Source organism: Lacerta agilis, chromosome 2, assembly GCF_009819535.1.
Source record: "Lacerta agilis isolate rLacAgi1 chromosome 2, rLacAgi1.pri, whole genome shotgun sequence".
Lineage (NCBI taxonomy): Eukaryota > Metazoa > Chordata > Lepidosauria > Squamata > Lacertidae > Lacerta > Lacerta agilis.
In genome coordinates, this window is record NC_046313.1 from 29,385,431 (window position 1) to 29,405,119 (window position 19,689).

The window sequence follows — 19,689 nt, forward strand, 5'->3', positions numbered from 1 at the left end:
GCTTCTTAGTGCAATACCATGTTGACATGTAGGCTGCAGGTGGTGCATCCCAACTAAAATGTGTTGTTTATAAATCTCAGAAGTGAATTCTTATTATGCATTTATCTCTGGTACAGCTACGATGGGGATGGTGGCGGCGGCATTGCCAGTAGTGCCTTTTCCAGCAAACTCAAAAGGAATAATGTGTGATAATCTAGATTTTTGTGTCCTGTTTCCTAGTCTAGAAGTGTGGCATTACGCTTTGGGTGAGCTCTTTCTCTGTATGCTGGGGTGGGTGCACTGCCATTTCCAAGGTGCATATATGTGAGCCAGCTTGCGCCAGTAGATGTCTGGAATGCCAGAAGAACAACATTTAACCATGTACGTGTGCTCCAAGGGGAAGTGCTATTGTCCTCCTCCTCCTTACTCAGCCTGTATGTATCTTTCATCCCCGTCCCTTAACTGGTGTCCTGACCTTGTCACAAAATCCAGGTCAGATCAGGAGGACTTACAGTGCTTCTAGAAGATGCTTTGACTTTGGTCAACTTCCAGGGAAATAGAGTTCTGAAATAATATGTATAATATTTATTCAGTGCTGAAGGATGCCCCTTTTATAATTTGTGCAGTTTGGGTTTGTACTGCTGAAAGCATAATTGTCTTTTGTTGTCTGCATCTGTGATCCTCTATTGCATGTATCATCATATGATTACACCTCCCTCCCTCTGTTGCATACATTTTCCTGCATCTTCCTGTGATCCTCTGTTGTATGCACATTAGCGCAAAAAAAAAGTCTGCCAAGAAGTTTATTGAATACATAGGTGGAAGTGCAGACAACGCTTGGAGTAAATAGAAGTTTGCTGACACTTTCCTAGCCAAACTTTTGTTTCATTTGTACAGTTGTGCACACATCAAATTTTAGAGACATGTGGGATGTTGGTCTTCATCATGGCAATTTACCACAATGCTGTACGTGTGCAGTTGCATAATCTGTGCACCAGTTGAGTAGTACCCGGTTTTGTGTATCACTCCTTGTATCAGGAACATAGCTGTCAACCTTTTCCTTTTTTTGCGGGAAATTCCCTTATTATAGCATTGGGAAACAGCAGGGAGGGTTGACAGCTATGATCAGGAAGAATGGATGAAATGTGCAAGATATGGACAAATGAAACATCACAAACTTGTCCCGTGTGTATCCGTTGGAATAGCTGAGTACATATTTTAAATTCCCTGTCTTCTACTGCCAGGTCAAAGACTTGAAACCTGGCTCCTCTCTCTTTAGAAACTAGCCAATGCATCCAGGATTAGATTAACTGGTAAGATCATTACATTGCAACATATGGGCATTCCCTTTCCTTAGCATTGCTAGGCATTAAAATAAATCACCTTCCATTGGTGGCTGTTGGTGGGACTCCATTGAACATATTTTTGTGTGCAGGGGTAGGTTGCAGGCTGTTGTAGATAAGGTATCTATTGGAATCCACTGGATGAAGGGAACAGTACAATTTTTTTGAAAAATTAAATGAAGAATAAAGGCAGGACTCAATGTAGCGTGATATAGCTGTCGCAGCAGGCATCATTTTCTTGAACTTATTGCACCACTATATGACTTGGGGTGCACCCACACCAGCGCTTGCGTCCTATACCGCTTATTATCATGGCTCTTATTTCCACTAAGTACTTTGCAAGATCCCAGTCTGCACATACTACTTCTTGTCACATTTGGTGACCTGATCACATGAAAACGGGTTGGGATTGATTAGTCTGACTTAACTTAAATGGAGTGATTTGTGACACTGTGTGGCAGGCATCACAAAGAGAACAATTGGGTCCAGTATCCAATGGGCAATCTACCAGGTGCTCTCCACGCTCCCCCCTTAATGAGCTTTATCTGGAAATCACAGTAGAAAAGAAGCTGACAGATGTCTCAAGAGGGAAGAATCTAGGAGGAATATATTAAAGCAGGAACTGTCTGAATGGTGCGGCAATAATTTTAAAAAATGTTGGTACTACCATGTGTGCATGTGGGTGCCACATGGCATATCACTTCAGGCAGCAAAATGTGTTGGCCTGGCACCTTGATGATGACTTCCTGTCACTTTTGATCCACCTTTAGCCATCACTTTCTGATACTAAGCACTCATTGCTCCAGAAGAAGGGCATTTTTCCTGGTCTTTCTGTGGATGCTCTCAGCACTTGTATGTATATCAATTCATAGTAGTTCATAATAGCATAATCCTTATTATCTTTGAGTTTTGAAACAGAAATAGGCAGAGGCCTGTGTGGGTTGAGTGTTGTTGAGTGGGTTGAGGATCTCTGAATGGTACCCTCAACTGGAAGGTTGTACATTTCAGTCTTAATCCCATTGCCCGTGGTGTACAGAAGCAAACATGTCATAGAGGTAGGCAGAGAGCAGTGGTATAAAACTGATCTAATGGTTACCAGGGCAAAATGATTTGCAAGACCCCACTTCAAGATTCAAATAGCATAATTATATTAAAAGATTTGTACCAGTGAAACCACTGAGCACACTTGCACGTAAGTTGTGTTCTTTGAATGTGTTTCCTGTACATTCAAAGAAATTTATAACTGCTGTAACTTAATTCCAACTGTTTAAAACTGACTAGGAAGGGGGTTGGGGGTTGGGACAGACACTTGTATCACTCACCAAATGTTGATCTGTTATGAATCATGTTTGTTGAGTCATTTTCTATGACTCACTAAGAAAACTTGAGACTTGGTTTAAAACTCCTAGGAAATTTAAAAGGAATAGCACTTCTCATGTTTATTTGTTAAAAGCTGTTCTATATTACTTTCCCCATTTAACCCAGATCCACTATTTCTGTGGAAAATCTGGTAAGTAACCAACAGAAATAGCAAACCTGATTAAATGGGAGAAAATATGTGATGGCATTTTGATGAGGGCAATGTTTTGTGGATGCTGTGCAAAACTTGCATGTAGGAGCAGCACCAGGTCCACAATAAATGGCTTTGTGTGCAGAGCTGGCTCTGCCATAAGGCAGGCTGAGGCTGCCACCTCAGGTGGCAGAAGCCCCCAAGGTGGCAGCCTTGTGGGTGCCCTGCCACCGGCACAGAAGTATTGGCCAGAATAGTGTAAGATCTTGCCCAAAATTGGTGCTGACATAGGCACTGCTTCTCCACCAGTGGCGGAAGCATCGGGGAGGGTGGAGAAGGGGCACCAAGAGCAGCAGGTGTGGCGGCGCAGGGCAAGGAGGCACTTCCTGTTTCACCTGAAGCGGTGAAGTGGGACATGCCACCCCTGGCTGTGTGAAGTCACTCCTTAACTGAATAGTATAGTTTCCTGTTAGACTTTGTCCCGTTTGGCTCTGTCTCCAGGCTCCACTATTGCACTCGCTACAGGCCCTGTACAGGTACTAGAACTGTTCATTTTAAGAGTTGGCTGTGCTACACACCAAGAAGGGTGGAAATACACAGAGAGAGTCTGACTTAGAGTGTGCTCCCATCACTGCTTACTCCAACTCCAGTGTGCTCCCACTGCTAGTTTTTGTGCAAATAACGCCTGATGTGTTTACCTCAAGAGAGAGAAAATATTCAGGTACAGGGGCAGGACATGAGAACAAATGAGCTGCAAATACTGAGGTAGCTACCAGCACTATACAACTTGAATGATCAGAAGTGAATGTTGAAAACCAAAAGTCGTAAAATTTGAGCTGCTTACAGAAATGCTGGTACCCTACAGAGATTTACGGCTTTGGGCATGATACTATGGGCTGCAGAGCATTTTTCTATTCACAGCTTTCTAAATATTCTTCTTGGTTAGCATATTATGCTGCTTTGAAAGGAACTATGTCATTACGGAATGTTAATTTCCAGCCATGGCACATATATTATCAAAGTTTGCACCAGTATCCTCAGGTAGCCTTTGTTCACAACTCATCCCATAGATTCCATCTTGCTGTAAATGATCTGACCAGTGTAAGTACTGTGTGTAATAGTTTGCACAATTGAAGCCAACACACACACACACATTCTCCTGCAAGAGCATTCTAATATAACATCTAATGTTCAACATACCAATGCTGTGTGAAAAACACAGGGTGTGTTTGCAGAAAATTAACACAAGTATTGTCTCTCAACTTAAGCAATACTAAGACAACTTTTGTAACGGTTGTTGTGTGCCTTAGAGGAATAATTTTTTGTTTGTCCTGTGATCACAAGCAAAAATTCCTCACTGCTAGAGCCAGTCACCTAAGCTCTGCAGTCTGAAGTTAGCAAGAGGCTGGTAGATGAATTGGATGTAGTGCTTACAGCACCTAGACAAGTCATAGGTAAAAAGGTAAAGGACCCCTGGATAGTTAAGTCCAGTCAAAGGCGACTAGGGGGTTGCAGCGATCATTTCACTTCAGACCGAGGGAGCCGGCATTTGTCCACAGACAGTTTTCTGGGCCATGTGGCCGGTATGACCAAACCGCTTCTGGCGCAACGGGACAGCGTGACGGAAGCCAAAGCGCATGGAAACACCGTTTACCTTCCCACTGCAGCAGTACCTATTTATCTACTCGCAGTGGTATGCTTTTGAAGTGCTAGGTTGGCAGAAGCTGGGACAGAGCAACGGGAGCTCACTCCACTACGGGGACTCGAACCATCGACCTTCCGATCGGCAAGCCCAAAAGGCTCAGTTGTTTAGACCACAGCATCACCCACGTCCCTAGACAAGTCATACAGCAGAAACACAGTGGCGGTCATCCCAACCAATCTACAGAAGACTTCTATCAGCAGTCCACTACCTTTCCTACCTGGATTTGTTTACAGTGGTACCTCTGGTTACATACTTATTCATGCCTATTCCACTGAGGAACTTTACACAGCTGAAAACTTGAAGGGATGCATCTGTTACTCAGTATGAGTCGTGGGCAAAAAGACAAACACTCCTCGCTGTGTGACGTATGCAACATGAGCCACAAAACGACCATCCTCGCAGCACTTTCCCTCCCAGTTACAACATGCACAACTGAGAGATCCCTTAGCATGCTGTTGAGGTTGAAGACATGGCTGTGTTTGACAATGAATCAGGATCGATCGCCTGGCCTGTGTTTGTTGAGTGTCCATACAGAAAAATTAAAAGACCTGCCCCAAGGAGAAACTTATAAAAGAAGTCATTGGCTGTTTTGACCAAGACTCTTACAGACTCGAGGTTTTGTTTAAAAAGCAATCCACATAGAGTGAGAAGTAAACCTTGCCTTCATCCACCTAGTTTTCCTTTACTTTCCCCCGGATGGCTGCCATTAAGTAATTTGTGGATAATGTTGCAGTGGAGACAAAACAACAACCCCCCCCCCTGCCTCCTGTGACCCTGGCAGTGGGTTGCTCAGTCTCCTCCAGTAGGGTCTTTGTAGATGTGTTGCTTGACTTTGGGCTCAGAGCTGCGGAATCCTGCAATATACATTCCCCCCCCCCCCTGCACTTAAACCAACCCAACATACTGATGGGCATTTCGTTAGTCCTATTATTTTATTTATTTATTTATTTGAAACATTTTTTCCTCTTGCCTTTCTTCAAAAAGACTTCAAACCGTTAAAACAATTAAACCGTCTGAGTCCCTCTATGAAGAGATTTGGAATAAACTACTAATCAATGCAACGCTTTGCATCACTCATTCTTTCTAATGAATTTTAACATTTTCTGCTTTTTTTCTGCTCACCTTCCACAAACTGTAAATTTAATGCATATAGTTAAAAAAAAGAAAAGAGGAACCCTCTCACTTTTACAAGTAGACATCAGACAATATTTTAGGTTGCTTTCTTCTTTCAGAAAGATTATAAGCCCAGTAAACGCATGTAGAAAAACATTGTTGTAATCCAAATATTTTATTCATTAGCTTTTGGCACAGATATCTACTACATCCTGTGAAAGCTTAATTTTTTTTTTAAAGCAGCTCAGTATGACACATTCCCAGGCAGTACTTAAAATTCTTACAGCTCTGCTAACAACAAAGTCGCATGTATTGGTGTTTCAGTTGACTAAACAAAGATGCTTTATAGCGTAAAATGGTCTCTGAGAGGAGTTGTGGTAGAATGTTACTGGTGAATTATACTGTGGAATTAGAGACAAGTATATCATCATTGCACAAACTACAGTTAACCTGCCCTGCTGAGATTGAGAAATGGCTATAGAATGAGATCCTGTACAAACAGAGAGGTGGAGTTAAGGGAGAACTGAGAAACAGCTGTTCATACTCCATGTGTCTGCAAGAAGAATGTGCTGAGGATTTGGGAGATGAATTCATTTAGCTAAACTTAGGCTACAATCCTCTACTCACTTACGTCAGAGTAAGTCCCCTTGAACTCAGTGGGGCTTACTTCTAAGTAGACAAATATAGGATTGTGCCATGAGCTGCCTTTTTTTAAACGAGAAGCTTCTGGTCCACATGGTTGTGAAGAAGAATTTAAGACATCTGGTTTGTATATGCTGGAGACTTAGAAATTTAAAGTAAGCTATGTCACACTGTCATTCACATATGTTGCCATATGTTATATTAATTGGTTTTATTTGCCCCTTTTCGTCACAATATGTCATCCTTCTAAACCTCTTCGCTGGCGATTTTGAGTGGTTGTCTTACTTATACAGCTGCGAACCACAGTTACTTTCTTTTCTGTCCATCATCTACCATATGATTGGTTCAGAGATAAAACATTTGCTAATAATGCTCCCAGTCCTTCTGCTGGAGGTAACTTGATCTAAAAGTTCCCTAGCTTAGGAGGAGAAGGAATCTGCACCTGTTCCTGTTGCCTTGCACCAGTGATATATATTCATTACATCATGAATGTCCCTGGCATGAGGACAGAGGCAGGCAAGGTCACACCCACCCCTTCTCTCAGTGCAAAGCAATGTGTGAATGAATCCCAAACAAATGATATACAGTGGTACCTCTGGTTACGTACTTAATTCGTTCCAGAGGTCCATTCTTAACCTGAAACTGTTCTTAACCTGAAGCACCACTTTAGCTAATGGGACCTCCCGCTGCCGCCGCGCCGCCAGAGCACGATTTCTGTTCTTATCCTGAAGCAAAGTTCTTAACCTGAACTTAACTCTGGGTTAGCAGAGTTTGTAACCTGAAGCGTCTGTAACCCGAGGTACCACTGTATCAGGCAGACTGCTGCTGCTGCTGTTGAATGGCAAAGTCTCTGGCTCCTTGGATAATAATTATGTTTTCCTTAAATAGCTTGGTAGTTTAGTACAGGTTTTCCTTTGTGCAATGCTTAGGCAGCTCTGTGGGATGAAGCCCTTAAAAACAAGTGCTATAACAATCCCATATCAATTCAGAGTATTCAGAGTACATTATAGGTAGTGTATTGTTACAGTTCTTCCAGGGAGTGCAATATTTTGTCCCTATTACAGAGAGGGGACTGAGGTTGAGAGACAGGGACTTGCCCAAGGCTGTATAGTTGAGCGCATGGTAGAATTGAAATTCAGTTCCGGGACTAACTGATTTGTAGTGCAGCCTCTTAATGCTTTTGCTCTGCTTGCTCTGTTCACATGACAAACGGAGATGGAACCAGGCATTGAGGTGTGGCTTGACGATAGAAGCAACCTAAGCAGGTGTCCCCCCCCCCCCCAGGGTGTCTATATTTTTAGAGGCTGACGCACCATGTAGAGTAGAGAGGCACAGTTTAGGGTGGCACCCAGGTTACGGTACAGATGGACGACCTTGATAACTCGTTATACTAATGGAAAACAAATTAACACCCTGTTTTAATGTCATTGAAAATAAGTTACAGGTAGGTAGCCGTGTTGGTCTGCCATAGTCAAAACAAAATAAAAAAATTAAAAAATCATTCCAGTAGCACCTTAGAGACAAACTAAGTTTGTTCTTGGTATGAGCTTTCATGTGCAGTGTCATCCTTAGTATACTTAATTGCATCATTTAATAAAAACACACCAATAGCAGCCTAGCAAGAGAATGGTAAAACATCCACTTGGCCGCCTCTTCTGCCATAATATTGACTATACCATACACAATAGTTTTGTGTAACTCAAAAGTTTGCATATCTGTATACAAGCAGATTATACAGATGTTTGTCAAAACTTCTGAATCAAAAAGTATCCACTCTTCATTTCTCCTACTGCCCGTTTGAAGTGGGTACTGGACCATGCAGGGAGGGTGTCACCAACCCAGCATCTAGGAACACTTTTATTGGTGCCACTGAACAGAGGTGCCAGACTTTGAGCCTTCCATTTTTTAAAAGGGGTGTCTCTAGTCCTTCTAGAAAGAAAATTAGGAAGCATAAGATCTAGGCAAACTTTTAAGCCATTGGTTGCCAACCCAGCCCAAAAAGAGGGGTGAGTTTAATGCTTATTCCTGCATTTCAGGGGACTAGATGAACCTTAGGGTCCCTTCCAACTCTATGATCCTATGATTCTTCCAGATCTGCAGCACAGAGAACTTGCTTGAGTTTGAAAGGGCCACCTGCTTCCAACTCCAATTGGTTAGGATGTTAACTGCCCCCCTCATTTCTAGAGGGAACGTTTTGCTTGGGCAATCATTGTGGGACAAAGGTGGAGGAAAGAGAAGAGATAGGACAGTTGCTACCCCTTTGGGTTTTTTGAGGATGATGGGAGTGGGAAACTAATTTTGACATAGTCTTGTTTATTTAGGTGAATGAGTAGGGTCCCCCCCAAAAGAGCTGCACACAGGGCCCCACAGACCATAAATCTGCCATTGCTCGCCTACCTAAGCATTTTCACTCAAATGTAGATACTATAGGGAGAAGTCAGGGTCCTCTGTCAACTTTTTTCTATTTTCAGGGCAGGCGTGGTGAGATGGGGAAATCTGTAATGCCAGAGAACTTAATTTAATGTTATGAACTTCCTGAACACACTCACATTGTTTGATGGGAAGCAGTAATATTCTAGTAGGGCCAGGCGGTTCCTAGCAGTATAATGTATGCTCCAGCAGATTGTCTCTGCTTGCATAGCTTTATCTTTAGAGAACAGACCTTACAAGTAATCACCATTTGTTTTCTCATTGTCTGCTAAAATAACCTGGCAAGGAAGTCCTTGCCAGCTGGACGGTGGTTCATTAATACTAGGCTCATTCTTTCTGAACTGTAAGAGGCAGCTAGACTACAAATTCTAACTGCGGGATGTGTGGTTCTGCTGAGCAGTGAATAATTGGGTTTCAGTACTGTAATGGATGCTGTTACATATTTACAGAATGAGAGGGGAGGAAGACCATGCATTACTTGTGTCAAAGCTAATCCTGTCTAGCTGGGGAGAAATGAGGTAGCTTGAATCAGCATGGGAGCTATCGGCTAGTGCCATGGTAGGCTTACTTCCTAGCAAAAATAATAAATAAATGTGACTGCTATCAAATTTTAGTTGCCTATAGCAAAGACCAGGAGCAGTCTGGTTCTTGAGAAGGGGCAAGTGAAACATTCAGACTTGCGTAAAGCATGGAAACCCTAAAACAATGTGTGGTAGCCCTGATCTCCTGTGAGGAACTAGGGTTGTCCAGTGTTCTGTGTTCCTTTAATTAATTAACTTTTTAACTTTTATAGTTGCAGAGGTAAGATCACCAATGTGTATTCTAAGACCAGAAACCCAAATCCTTAATTTTTCAGTCTAATTATTTTAAACTATTTGAAAGGGGACTGACTCAAATTTCATACCAGTGTGTGAATATCCCCTTTAGCTGTAACTTAGCACATGCTATGTTAATACACATGGTATACAAATTTACAGCATATCAGTGTATGAAAAATAAATTTGGAAGGCCTGAGATAGCTGAAATAAGAGGTTTTTTTTTTTTAAAAAAAAGCCTGAACGATATTAAAATTTTCAAGGGTCAGCCACAACACTTTTAAGATAACCAGAAAAACAACAACAGAAACCCTACTAACTTGCTTGGGCTGGCCACCATATTCCTGGAAAACTCCAGAATTCTGTGGTGGATTTTGGGATCTGTTTGGCTTAACCCATTGCAGAATTCAATAGCATGTTCCATCTAGATCTGGAACGGTTCCCCATTGAGCCGGACTCTGCTAGGTCTCCTTAGAGACGTCTAGGCCTTGGTGCCTGCAGATTACAGGCACATCTATGCCTGCGGAAGCCTGACTATACTCTGCCAGCTCCTTAGAGCCATTGGGGTGGGGGTGGCAAAATAGGATTTATTTGTACTGTGTAGGCTGTGTGAATCACACCCATTACCATTATCCTTGGATATATTTTATTATAAAGGAACATGTTGTCATGAGAAGCTCCACAATTTTAAAAACAATTTTCATCTCACTTCAAGGCCCCTGCATGTGCTTTCTGTATAACTCAAATCCTTTAAATTATCTGATGTACATCAAGTGCTTTTTCTTTCTTTCTTGGTAAGAAATGAGGCTCCGATACTCATGTCTTGATGAAAGTACTGTGGCTGCAAGCACAAAATTACTGCCATGGGCAGAAAAAAAGAGGTAGCAGTATACTACTCTGTACTAGTGCATACTCCCCCCTCCCCCCACAAAAAAGCACTGTGTAGATTTATTACAATGACATCATGACAGTATTTTTTTCCTCCATATGCTAGTGTTGGGTGATGCTGGTGCCAGTCATCAAAGACTTGGTTTCCATGTTCCCCACTGTAATTTATTTGGAATTTATTTGGAGAATCTTGGGTATACTGAGGGTTGGACCAAATACACACACACACATATATATATAATAAAAATCACCAAACTGGTTAACAAACAATGGGCGCTTTCACAAAGTCTAATCCTGATGACAAATTACTCTAACAAACATTTCTTGTGCCGCCAATATATATTATGTAAAACCTTGTGACTTTCATTAAGTGTCTATAATGCAGATTAGTCTGTTTGGGTGTTTGGTGCTGACCTCCAGTAAGCTTCTAAGCAGTTATAAGAATTTGCAAGTGACAGGCAGGTAGAGGTGCCGTTTTTCCTAATCCTATCCTATGAACTCCCAATACAGTAATATATATTCATAAACAGTTTGCTTTTCTTTGCTCCGTTCATTGGCTTATTTATTTTTCTGCTTGCTCCCATCCATGACTCTCTTGATCTTACTGTGAATAGGGCAGAGCATGACAAAGGCTGTGATCATGAAGTTGCCAAAAGTATATTAATTCACTGGTCTGGCTGGTAAACCCAAATTTTGGCAGGTATCCAGTGTTACAGCCTAATTCCTGGTCCGTGCAGCAAATGCATTACGATAAAGACTAGATGGTGAACCATGACAGCCACTGGCTTCTGACTTGCACAGGCCAATTGACTACATCAGCTTGCATCCCATCTGTCACACTGATGCATATCTGCTACACAGTTAGTGAATACACAAGGTTTTATTGATCATGGGACAACCACAAGCAGGACCTGTTTTGGGCCCGGGCTAGTCTTGATCAGGGTAAAGCACTCTGTGTGATCTGTGGTAGCATACAGGTAAGTGTTTGTCCTCGGCCATATATTCATCGACCCAGCCTACACTATTTCTGCAGAGCTAAATGGTCATGCATACAGTGATCACATAATGCTACCCCACTGTGGAAGGACGTGGGGGTCCAGAATTGGCTTCCACAGTCACTTACGGACTCATTGTTAAAACCATGTTTATGGAAGACGGTCTTACTCGGCTACGAGTGATCGAAGAAGAAGAAGAAGAAGAAGAAGAAGAAGAAGAAGAAGAGAATTGATGGTTTCCCATCCAGGCTTGCAGACACTGCAAGTGCTGTCCCACTCCAAGGGCTCACCCAAAGGCCCTGCTGCTTTTCCTCAGAGAAAACCCACTCTTCCTCTGGAGGTTGTGGACTCTCCTTCCTTGGAGGTTTTAAAGAGGTTGGATGGCCATCTGTTTTGGATGCTTTAGTTGAGATTCCTGCATTGCAGGGGGTGGGACCAAATGACCCTTGGGATCTCTTCCAACTCCACAGTTCTATGATTCTTTACTGCTGAATTGGAACAAATGGCAATCAGGTTTTCCTTGCCTTATGCCTGCTTGGATGAGAGTCACCACTGCTTGATTCAACTGTTCTGGCAGAAGGAGAACTTACGTTGTGTAGCAATGAAACCATGCTAGCATAGCACTTGCGAAATGTACCAAAAGTGCAACCCCTCTACAAGTGGGACACCACCAGGGCAGGTGTCTTCTGGCCTGAGTAATAGCACAGTGTTGTACCGGCAAAAGAGATAGTGTACATCAAAGCACTCATGGGGAGCCCTAGACAACTGCCTGCTCCTGCCACTGCAAATGTGTTCCAATGAACCGCAGAGTCAATCACAGTATAGCATCAGAAGTCCAGATCACATTAAGACGCATGTCAGTGGGCTATGTCACTCCCCCACATGCAGAAATGTGAGTATATGTACACACAGGAAGCTTGGCGAAAGGGCACTCTTTGTGGAAATTGAGCACTTTGCACTTAGTCGGGCCAAAAACAAAATTGGAAGGGCAGACGAATAGCAGGTCTTCTCCTCAAATCCTTTCACACACTCGTCTGCAGAACTCTAGACACAAACACCCACCAGCAATTTCAGCTTCTCTGCTGGAAGGAGAGATGCTTGCCATGTTGCCTCGCCAGAGAAGGGGAGCCCATAGTTCAAACTAGGACTTCTCAACACCTTTTGTTGCTCTCCCAAGGTGTCAGCGCACTCAAAACACTCATAACCACAGAGTGATTCCCTCCTGCTTTCCCTTACAGTATAAGGCTCAGACCTTAACCACTTTCCTTTCCTCCACATGTGGCAGCTGCTTGTGTTTCTCACACAGAGGAAGTGGGTTGTGCTTTTCCTTCTAGGTGTCTGTGCTGACCACAAAGCCCACAAGCCACATAAGCTCCCACCATGCATTATGTGGGACATATAGCTGGAGGGGACATGAGAGAGTACCTTCTTTGTGACCACACTAACGTTACGGCTCTCTCTTAGCCACTTCTTGGTGGTTTCCCCCACCCCCACCCCCACCCCATGAAGATCCGCTTATTTCAAGAGGCATTTGGCCTGTGGGGGTTTTATGTCCCGGAATTTATAGTGAAGACTGAGCTTCTGTTCCTGGCTCATTTTATAGGCTTCTAGTTTTTGGTTGATTTGTTTTTAATGTTGTATTGCAAGCTGTTTTCGGTGTTCATTCGCAGACAGAAAAGCAGGATACACATTTTATTTTAAATACTATCGGGGGGGGCACTAATGGGAGAGTGGGGAAGGGGGTTGGGGCATGCAGAACCAAAGAGCACCTAGCACCAAACCCTTTAATTATAGGCATGACTTTTGTAATTAGTGTAGCTTACGTTATAGGAGAATCATGGCTATATTGCTTGCCTATATGGCTTGCGTAAGACCTTCGTTTTATTTCTGCTTCCAGCTAATTGTGGGAAAGCAATGCCTTGGCAGCACTAAAGGGCTCTATTGTGGAAGCAATCCATGTCTGTTTTCTTGATTTGGGAGCGGGGCCCCTCTTGATCATTTTGCATGCTCATGCCTCCAATTCCGACATAACCATGTCAACAGGCAGCGATTTGGGATAGTGCATTTGCTATAACAACGGACACAAGGGACATTTCCTTTCCAATAAGCTTGTTTTTTTAAACAGTAAGGGCTTTGCATCATCACATTTTAACTGTTATTTTCTTTTCTTGGTGTGCACCATTGTCAGCCGGTCTTCCTCTTTCTTTAGACTTGGGGTCAAACTGGATGCTCAGTCACATCAATGTTCTCCCTGAGGTTTTCGTTGTTGTTGTTTTACCCAAAGCAGCTGCAGTAAGCTGCAATCGGGAGCAAAAGATCATTGGGAGGAGAGTGTGGCTTAACTCTTGCTTGAGATCTTTTCCCCCCCTTGTTAAAATCCCTCCAAACTCTGCCTTTGCCCTTCAAATACGGGCATATCCATATTTTTCCCCCCATCAGGGCAAAAATAAAGCAGATTCTAGGGGGGAAAGAGTTAGGCGCTATTTGCTATGGTGCAATCTTTGAGATTTTTATTTTGTCCTTCCTCCAAGAAGCTCTGGTCAACGTACGTAGTCCTCTCTTTATTCTCACAACCACCTTGTGAGATTAGGAAACTGACCAGATGACAGCTAGTGAGCTTCATGGCTTACTGGGAAATTGAAATCAGTCCACCTTGGTCAAGTCCAACACTCTAACCGCTATTCTACAATGCCCTTCTTATAACCTTCTGGTCACATTGCAGCTTCCCTTGGCTGTTCAACAAACAACCCTCAAGCATCCATATCACACAGGTGGAAGAAACATCTACGCAACTGGGAATCTGTTACTTATTTTTAAAAAATCATTTTCTATGCCACCTAGCTATTGAGGTGTTATATAATAATAACGACAATCCCAAATGTTTGAGGTCCAGCAATTTTTTGCTAGCGTAATAATTGTGCCAGTAAGTCTTCATTTTGATGTGTGACGTAGCAGCCGATAATGCCTGGAAAGAGCTTTTTGAACTGTTGGTGACTATAGCTTAGATTGACAGAGGTTGGCAAATTGAATTCCACATTCAAGGCAGATGCAGTGTTTGTTTAGCGCACACATGGATAAATTGCATTTGGGGAAAAAATAGCTGTGTAAGGAGCAAATACTTTAGAGAATAAGGCTGAGAGCTTAACTGAATACTGACCAGGAAAAAAGGGAGGTAGAGGCAGGAGGGAAGAGGCTCACAAAAGAAGAAACAAACATCTCGTGATACGGCACGCTTACTTGTGGAATGTACTGTGAGTTCTGGTTTTTAATAATATTGGGTCATTTAGAGGATCAAGGCTCAGGAGAGAGTAGCACAGGAGTGGCAGGCAGCCGCCTGAAGTCAAATAAACACTCCACTAATCCTCTCCCACACTGACTTGTGTGAGCGGGAAAATTGTACTGCTTAAGAAAAAAACTGTAATTAACGGTGCTTGAAAGTGAACCTCAAAGGTATTGTGCTCCTTCAGAGAATATGTGTATTGCCGGGGGGGGGGGTGTCACACCTGTATATTTTAGTGACTCATTTGATGACAGGTGGGCGAGAAATAGCATTCTCCAATATGAAAGTCATCTGCCAAGGAAAAAGGGAAGTAAGGAGTTCACAGGCAAATTATTTGGGGAAAGGAAAAAAACATTGGAGAAGTACAGTCAAGGAGATACCCAGAGAAGTGACGATTCTGCCTCTGTCCCGCTGTCAAAATGATACAGCTTGAGTGATGTGAGAGCATGTGTGGCTCAGGGACAAAAAGAGTTCAGACAGCTGTGATTGTAGGCAAGATGCAAGAGGAGCCAAAAAGGGAACATATTATCAGATCAAAATAGTTACTCTGGGAGTAATTGCTGTCTGTTTTTATTTAAAAGCATCATAAACACAGATGAGAGTTAAAATGGAAAACAACAACAACAACACACAAATGATCACAAGTCTGTGATGAAGGCCCAAAATATGCTAGTGGAGATGGAGAAAGATTCATAATACAATAATCTAGCACCCCTAGGATAAAAAACAACAACAACAATTTGAGTCCCTTACTTAAAAATCCTTTAAATAAAAACGGTGAGCACTTTTTACGTTCAGGTTTTCAAAATGGATCTGGAAGCAAAATTAGAAATCCTCATCAATATTTTGTTGCTGGACGATATCAGATATATTCAGTTGGCCACATTTTTACGGGCCTTTCGTTTCATTATCACCAGGTGTTTTCCTGGTACAGAGATAGGTGGCAGGGAAAGTTCCACCTTCTGATTTTTAGTGTCTCAGGTCAAGTTGCAGGTAAGGTCACAGGAGGCCTAATGCAATCCTATTCATACACCAACATTTTGACTCCTGGCGAGATATAAATACGGATTTTAAATATATGGCATTGAAATTTATTTTTTAAATTATATTCAAAACTTGAAAGATACAAACAAGGAAGATGCGACTTTAAGAGAGAATCTCAATAATTCATCATCAACCACTAAAAATATTGCTCTCCAATGTTAAACAGTCTGATATCTTAAAAATAATTGAACAGGATTTGAACTAATAAGTTTGCGCTGTCATATTACAACAGGTCATACAATACATTTATGAACTGTTTAGGAGTGCACCCCCACCCAAAACACTTATGTAAATAGTGTAAAAAAGCAGCTTTTGGTGAAATAGCAAGATGGGTGGTTTGAAATCTTTTTTTTTTTATTGTTCTCTTGTGACCTCTAGTGGCTCAAGAGAGAGGGAGACTTGCACATTGCAATCCCTTCATACAACTTTAGAAAACAAGCATTTTTTCACACATACCTCACCTAGGATGACAGCATCGCTACTCTTGTTGTTGTCGTTTCAGTTATTTTTTATAGCACTGCCACTATTTGTAGCACATTACAAAGCAATGTTAGCACCACAAACAGAACCTTGTCTTTCAGAGATTGCATGCACATTGACGGCCTCTTGCTATTGTTATTCAGTGAAGGCTTATTCTAAAAGTCTCCTTGCTCCTTCCCAAGTGCTACTTCATCACTGTTTAATCCAGAAAGTATATTATCATTATGTATCTGTATTCTATGTTACCTAAGACAAATGTTGCAGGGTATCTGCACCCCCTAAGCTAGCCTGGGGCTGTTTTTGTTTAGTCCTAGGCCTGGGGTGGTTGTAAGGTCAGGAGGGAGAAAGGATACTTCCCTGGCCTTTCCCTGCTGTTCTAGGTTACATAAATACCTTACCAAAGAGATAGAAGGTTCAGTTTTGAGGCTGGCCAGTCACAAATCTGAGTATGTTTTTGCTATAGCTGTGTCGTAGTGGTGGGGGACTGGCTGTCTCTGGAGTGTGGGGAAGAGACGTTTCCTTTCTTTTCTTGTAAAATGTTCCCATTTGGAACAGAAATTGCAGGTTTTTTTTAAAAAAAGAAAAATCCATGTCACACATCCTCACACAACCCTAATCCCCAATGCCAGGAACTAACTAGAAGGTGTTAGGGATGTGAGCAGGCCATTTCCCTCTCTTCCTCTGTCCCCTCATTTTCCTTTCACTCCCAGCAATCCATGTCTTAACTGCTCTCAGAGAGCCTTCCATTGCGCCCTTTAAACTCTCCTTATTTTGTTGATTTGTTTTAAAGACAAACCATGTTTTTAAAGACAAACCATAAATATGGCATTGTTCTCATTCTCTGTGTGTGAGCAGAGAAAAGATTCAACTGTTACTCACAAATGGGAACAGAAGGAAAATCCCCACTTCTATTCCTCAGCCCACCCCAATTGATCTTCCATGCTTTTGCCTATGCTTAAACCAGGGGTCAGCAAACTTTTTTGGGGGCCGGACTATATTTTGAAAAAAAAATTGAACAAATTCCTATGCCCCACAAATAACCCAGAGATGCATTTTAAATAAAAGGACACATTCTACTCATGTAAAAACACGCTGATTCCCGGACCGTACGCGGGCCGGATTTAGAAGGCGATTGGGCTGCATCCGGCCCCCGGGCCTTAGTTTGGGGACCCTGGCCTAAACTGATAGGCTCACACAATTTGACAAACTTCTGGTTCCTTTAGAACTGGCCATAGAAAACAGTGGAGAAATCCAGTATTTAACATAGCTGTAATATAGCAGCAACATCCATCCCATTTCCTTCCATCCCATTTCCTGCCAATGGCAAATTAACTAAAAACAATTCAATAATGCAGTTTATGAGCACTTCTGGATTTTGTTTTATTTTTTTGCTGCTCACATTTTCCAAAACATTCAACCATTTTTGTTTTGTTGTTTGAAGTAGAAAAACCTTCACAATTGTCTTCTACACCCTCGGGTGTGTGTGTGTGTTTGTTTGTTTGTTCGCCGGACTTTTATATGTCTGTTATTTTATACTGTATATTATGGAATGTTTGCGGAGTCCCTGAAGTTAATGGGTGTCCTTTTTTTTCCAGAGATACACTGACGTCTTCATATTATTGTCCAAACCTGCAATCCCTGTGCAAACGTACTCCCATAAGACAATGAGACTTGCTTCCATGTAAACATGTATTAGGGGTTGAAATGCACAGCTACAATCCTTTGTACAATTAGGTTCCTTAGGGATGCAGTCTTAAGCATATACAGTTGGATATAAATCGGATTTAAATCAATGGTCTGTTTAAGATTCCTGCATTGCAGGGGGTTGGACTAGATAACCCTTGTGGGAGGTGTCCCTTCCACCTCCACAATTCTATGATTCTTAAGTATGGCAAGGCTCACTGAATCGTGGCCCGAGGTTTCTCTTCCAAGCATGTTGATAAGGAGGCAGGTCACTGGGATGTGACACGTTCATCTCATGCTTTCAGCAAGTGGTTTGTGAGGAATTGTTTTCCTTAGAAATGCCTTTTAACCCATTCATTGTGCTTTTTAAAACAAAAACAAACACCACAGGATAATTAAAATCAGTTGGCTATGGCAAGGTTCTGCACAAGCCTTCAGAAACAACCTTAGAAAACCATTTCAAGAGGAGCTCCTGCACATTGTTCACACACACCCCTGTGTTGTAATTTGTGGCTGCTGTTAGAAGCATTTGGGCCGCGGCTGAGGCTCCTGGTGACTCGCTCACCTCTCAGAATTCCTTTGTTGCCAGGGCAACGGGGCTCAGCATCACTAATCCGAGCGCGTTCTAAGAGGCGGCTGCCCTCCCTGCTCGCTTCTGAATCCCTCGCCTGCGGATGCGATGCGAACAGGCCCCCTGCTTACACCTTCGCAGGGATTTCTTCCCCCTATTTCCCCAGCCCACCTTTCGAGCGGCCCAGCTCTGCCTGGGCACGTAGGAACCAGAGGCTTCTGCCTGGTGTGTCACTGAGAATAGAGTCCCGCAGACGAGAGGGAGCTGGGCGAGGAGGAGCTGCTGCTCTAGCGGCGGCAGAGGCGGCTGCAGCAGCAGGAGCTCCCGCTCCCGGAGCGAGAGATCCCTGCAAGGGTGTGCGTGCAACTAGGGGCACTTCTGGGTCAGCCCCCCAGGAGAGCGGTGGGGAAGGGGGTGGGCAGAAAGAGGATGAGCAGCCACCTGGAGCTGGAGGAGAGGCTCAGGGAAGCTGCTGCACTAGGCGACCTAGAGGAGGTGCAGACGCTGCTCGACAAGGGGGTGGAGGTGAATGCCCAGAATGAGATCAATGGCTGGTAAGACGCCTCTCCTTTTCTCTCCTCCCCCAGCCCCTCCGCGCTGTGCTCCTCATTCCCGTTGTTAGCAGTAGGGCTGCAGCAGTCATCGTCGCTAATACCCTTACTTCCACCCCTTTCGAGGCTATATATGGTGAGGCAACCGCCAGCAACATGTTACACGCAAATGCAACTTCAGCGAATATGTACCCTCTGTGCCCGTGTCCAAGAGCATCTTTCCCCCCTGTGTGTTCCCGTGCCCCCCCTCCCTCTGGCTCTGAAATGCGTGTTTACTTGGAGTTCATCTTAAAGGCAAGTTACAGAAACGCTCCCCGCGGGGGTGGGGATGGGCAAAATCTCACCAGCATCTGACAAGAATAGATGGGTCAGATGTCAAGGCTTCATCCTGATTAGTGGGCTGCCTGGTTATGAAATTCTAAGCAGAAATTCCTTTCAAGCTTTGGTTCTAGACTGAGACTCCTGGAAAAATAGAGCCAGTATGAGCAAATCACACATTTGCCAGCCATCAGTCACAAACCTTTCCTAATAACATCCCGGTAGGTGAGTGTGTTCCTGTTCAAGTGGCTTTAGGCAGGTCAGGATCACTATTTCCTCATAATTGCAGACATTTAATAATAATTATTATTTATAGGGAACATATGACTAAGTGCTGCTCAA

The 19,689-nt window shown here is 43.1% G+C and overlaps 1 protein-coding gene across 3 annotated transcripts in view; it reads left to right on the top strand.

The window, feature by feature from the left end:
• The window catches only part of LOC117040982 (ankyrin repeat domain-containing protein 40-like), a 58,801-nt gene that overhangs the window by 29,881 nt on the left and 9,231 nt on the right, over positions 1-19,689 (top strand). Inside the window, exon 1 of one of the 3 annotated variants that reach the window (XR_004425916.1) lies at positions 18,872-19,032. The exons of 1 other annotated variant lie outside the window; for it this stretch is intronic. Coding sequence is in view for 1 of the 2 variants with exons in the window: in XM_033139190.1 (XP_032995081.1) it covers positions 18,908-19,032 (125 nt within the window). In the remaining variant the exon portion in view is untranslated. Of the gene's footprint in view, positions 1-18,871; positions 19,033-19,689 lie in introns of those variants that run through there. One more of the 3 variants, XM_033139190.1, reaches the window with a different exon arrangement.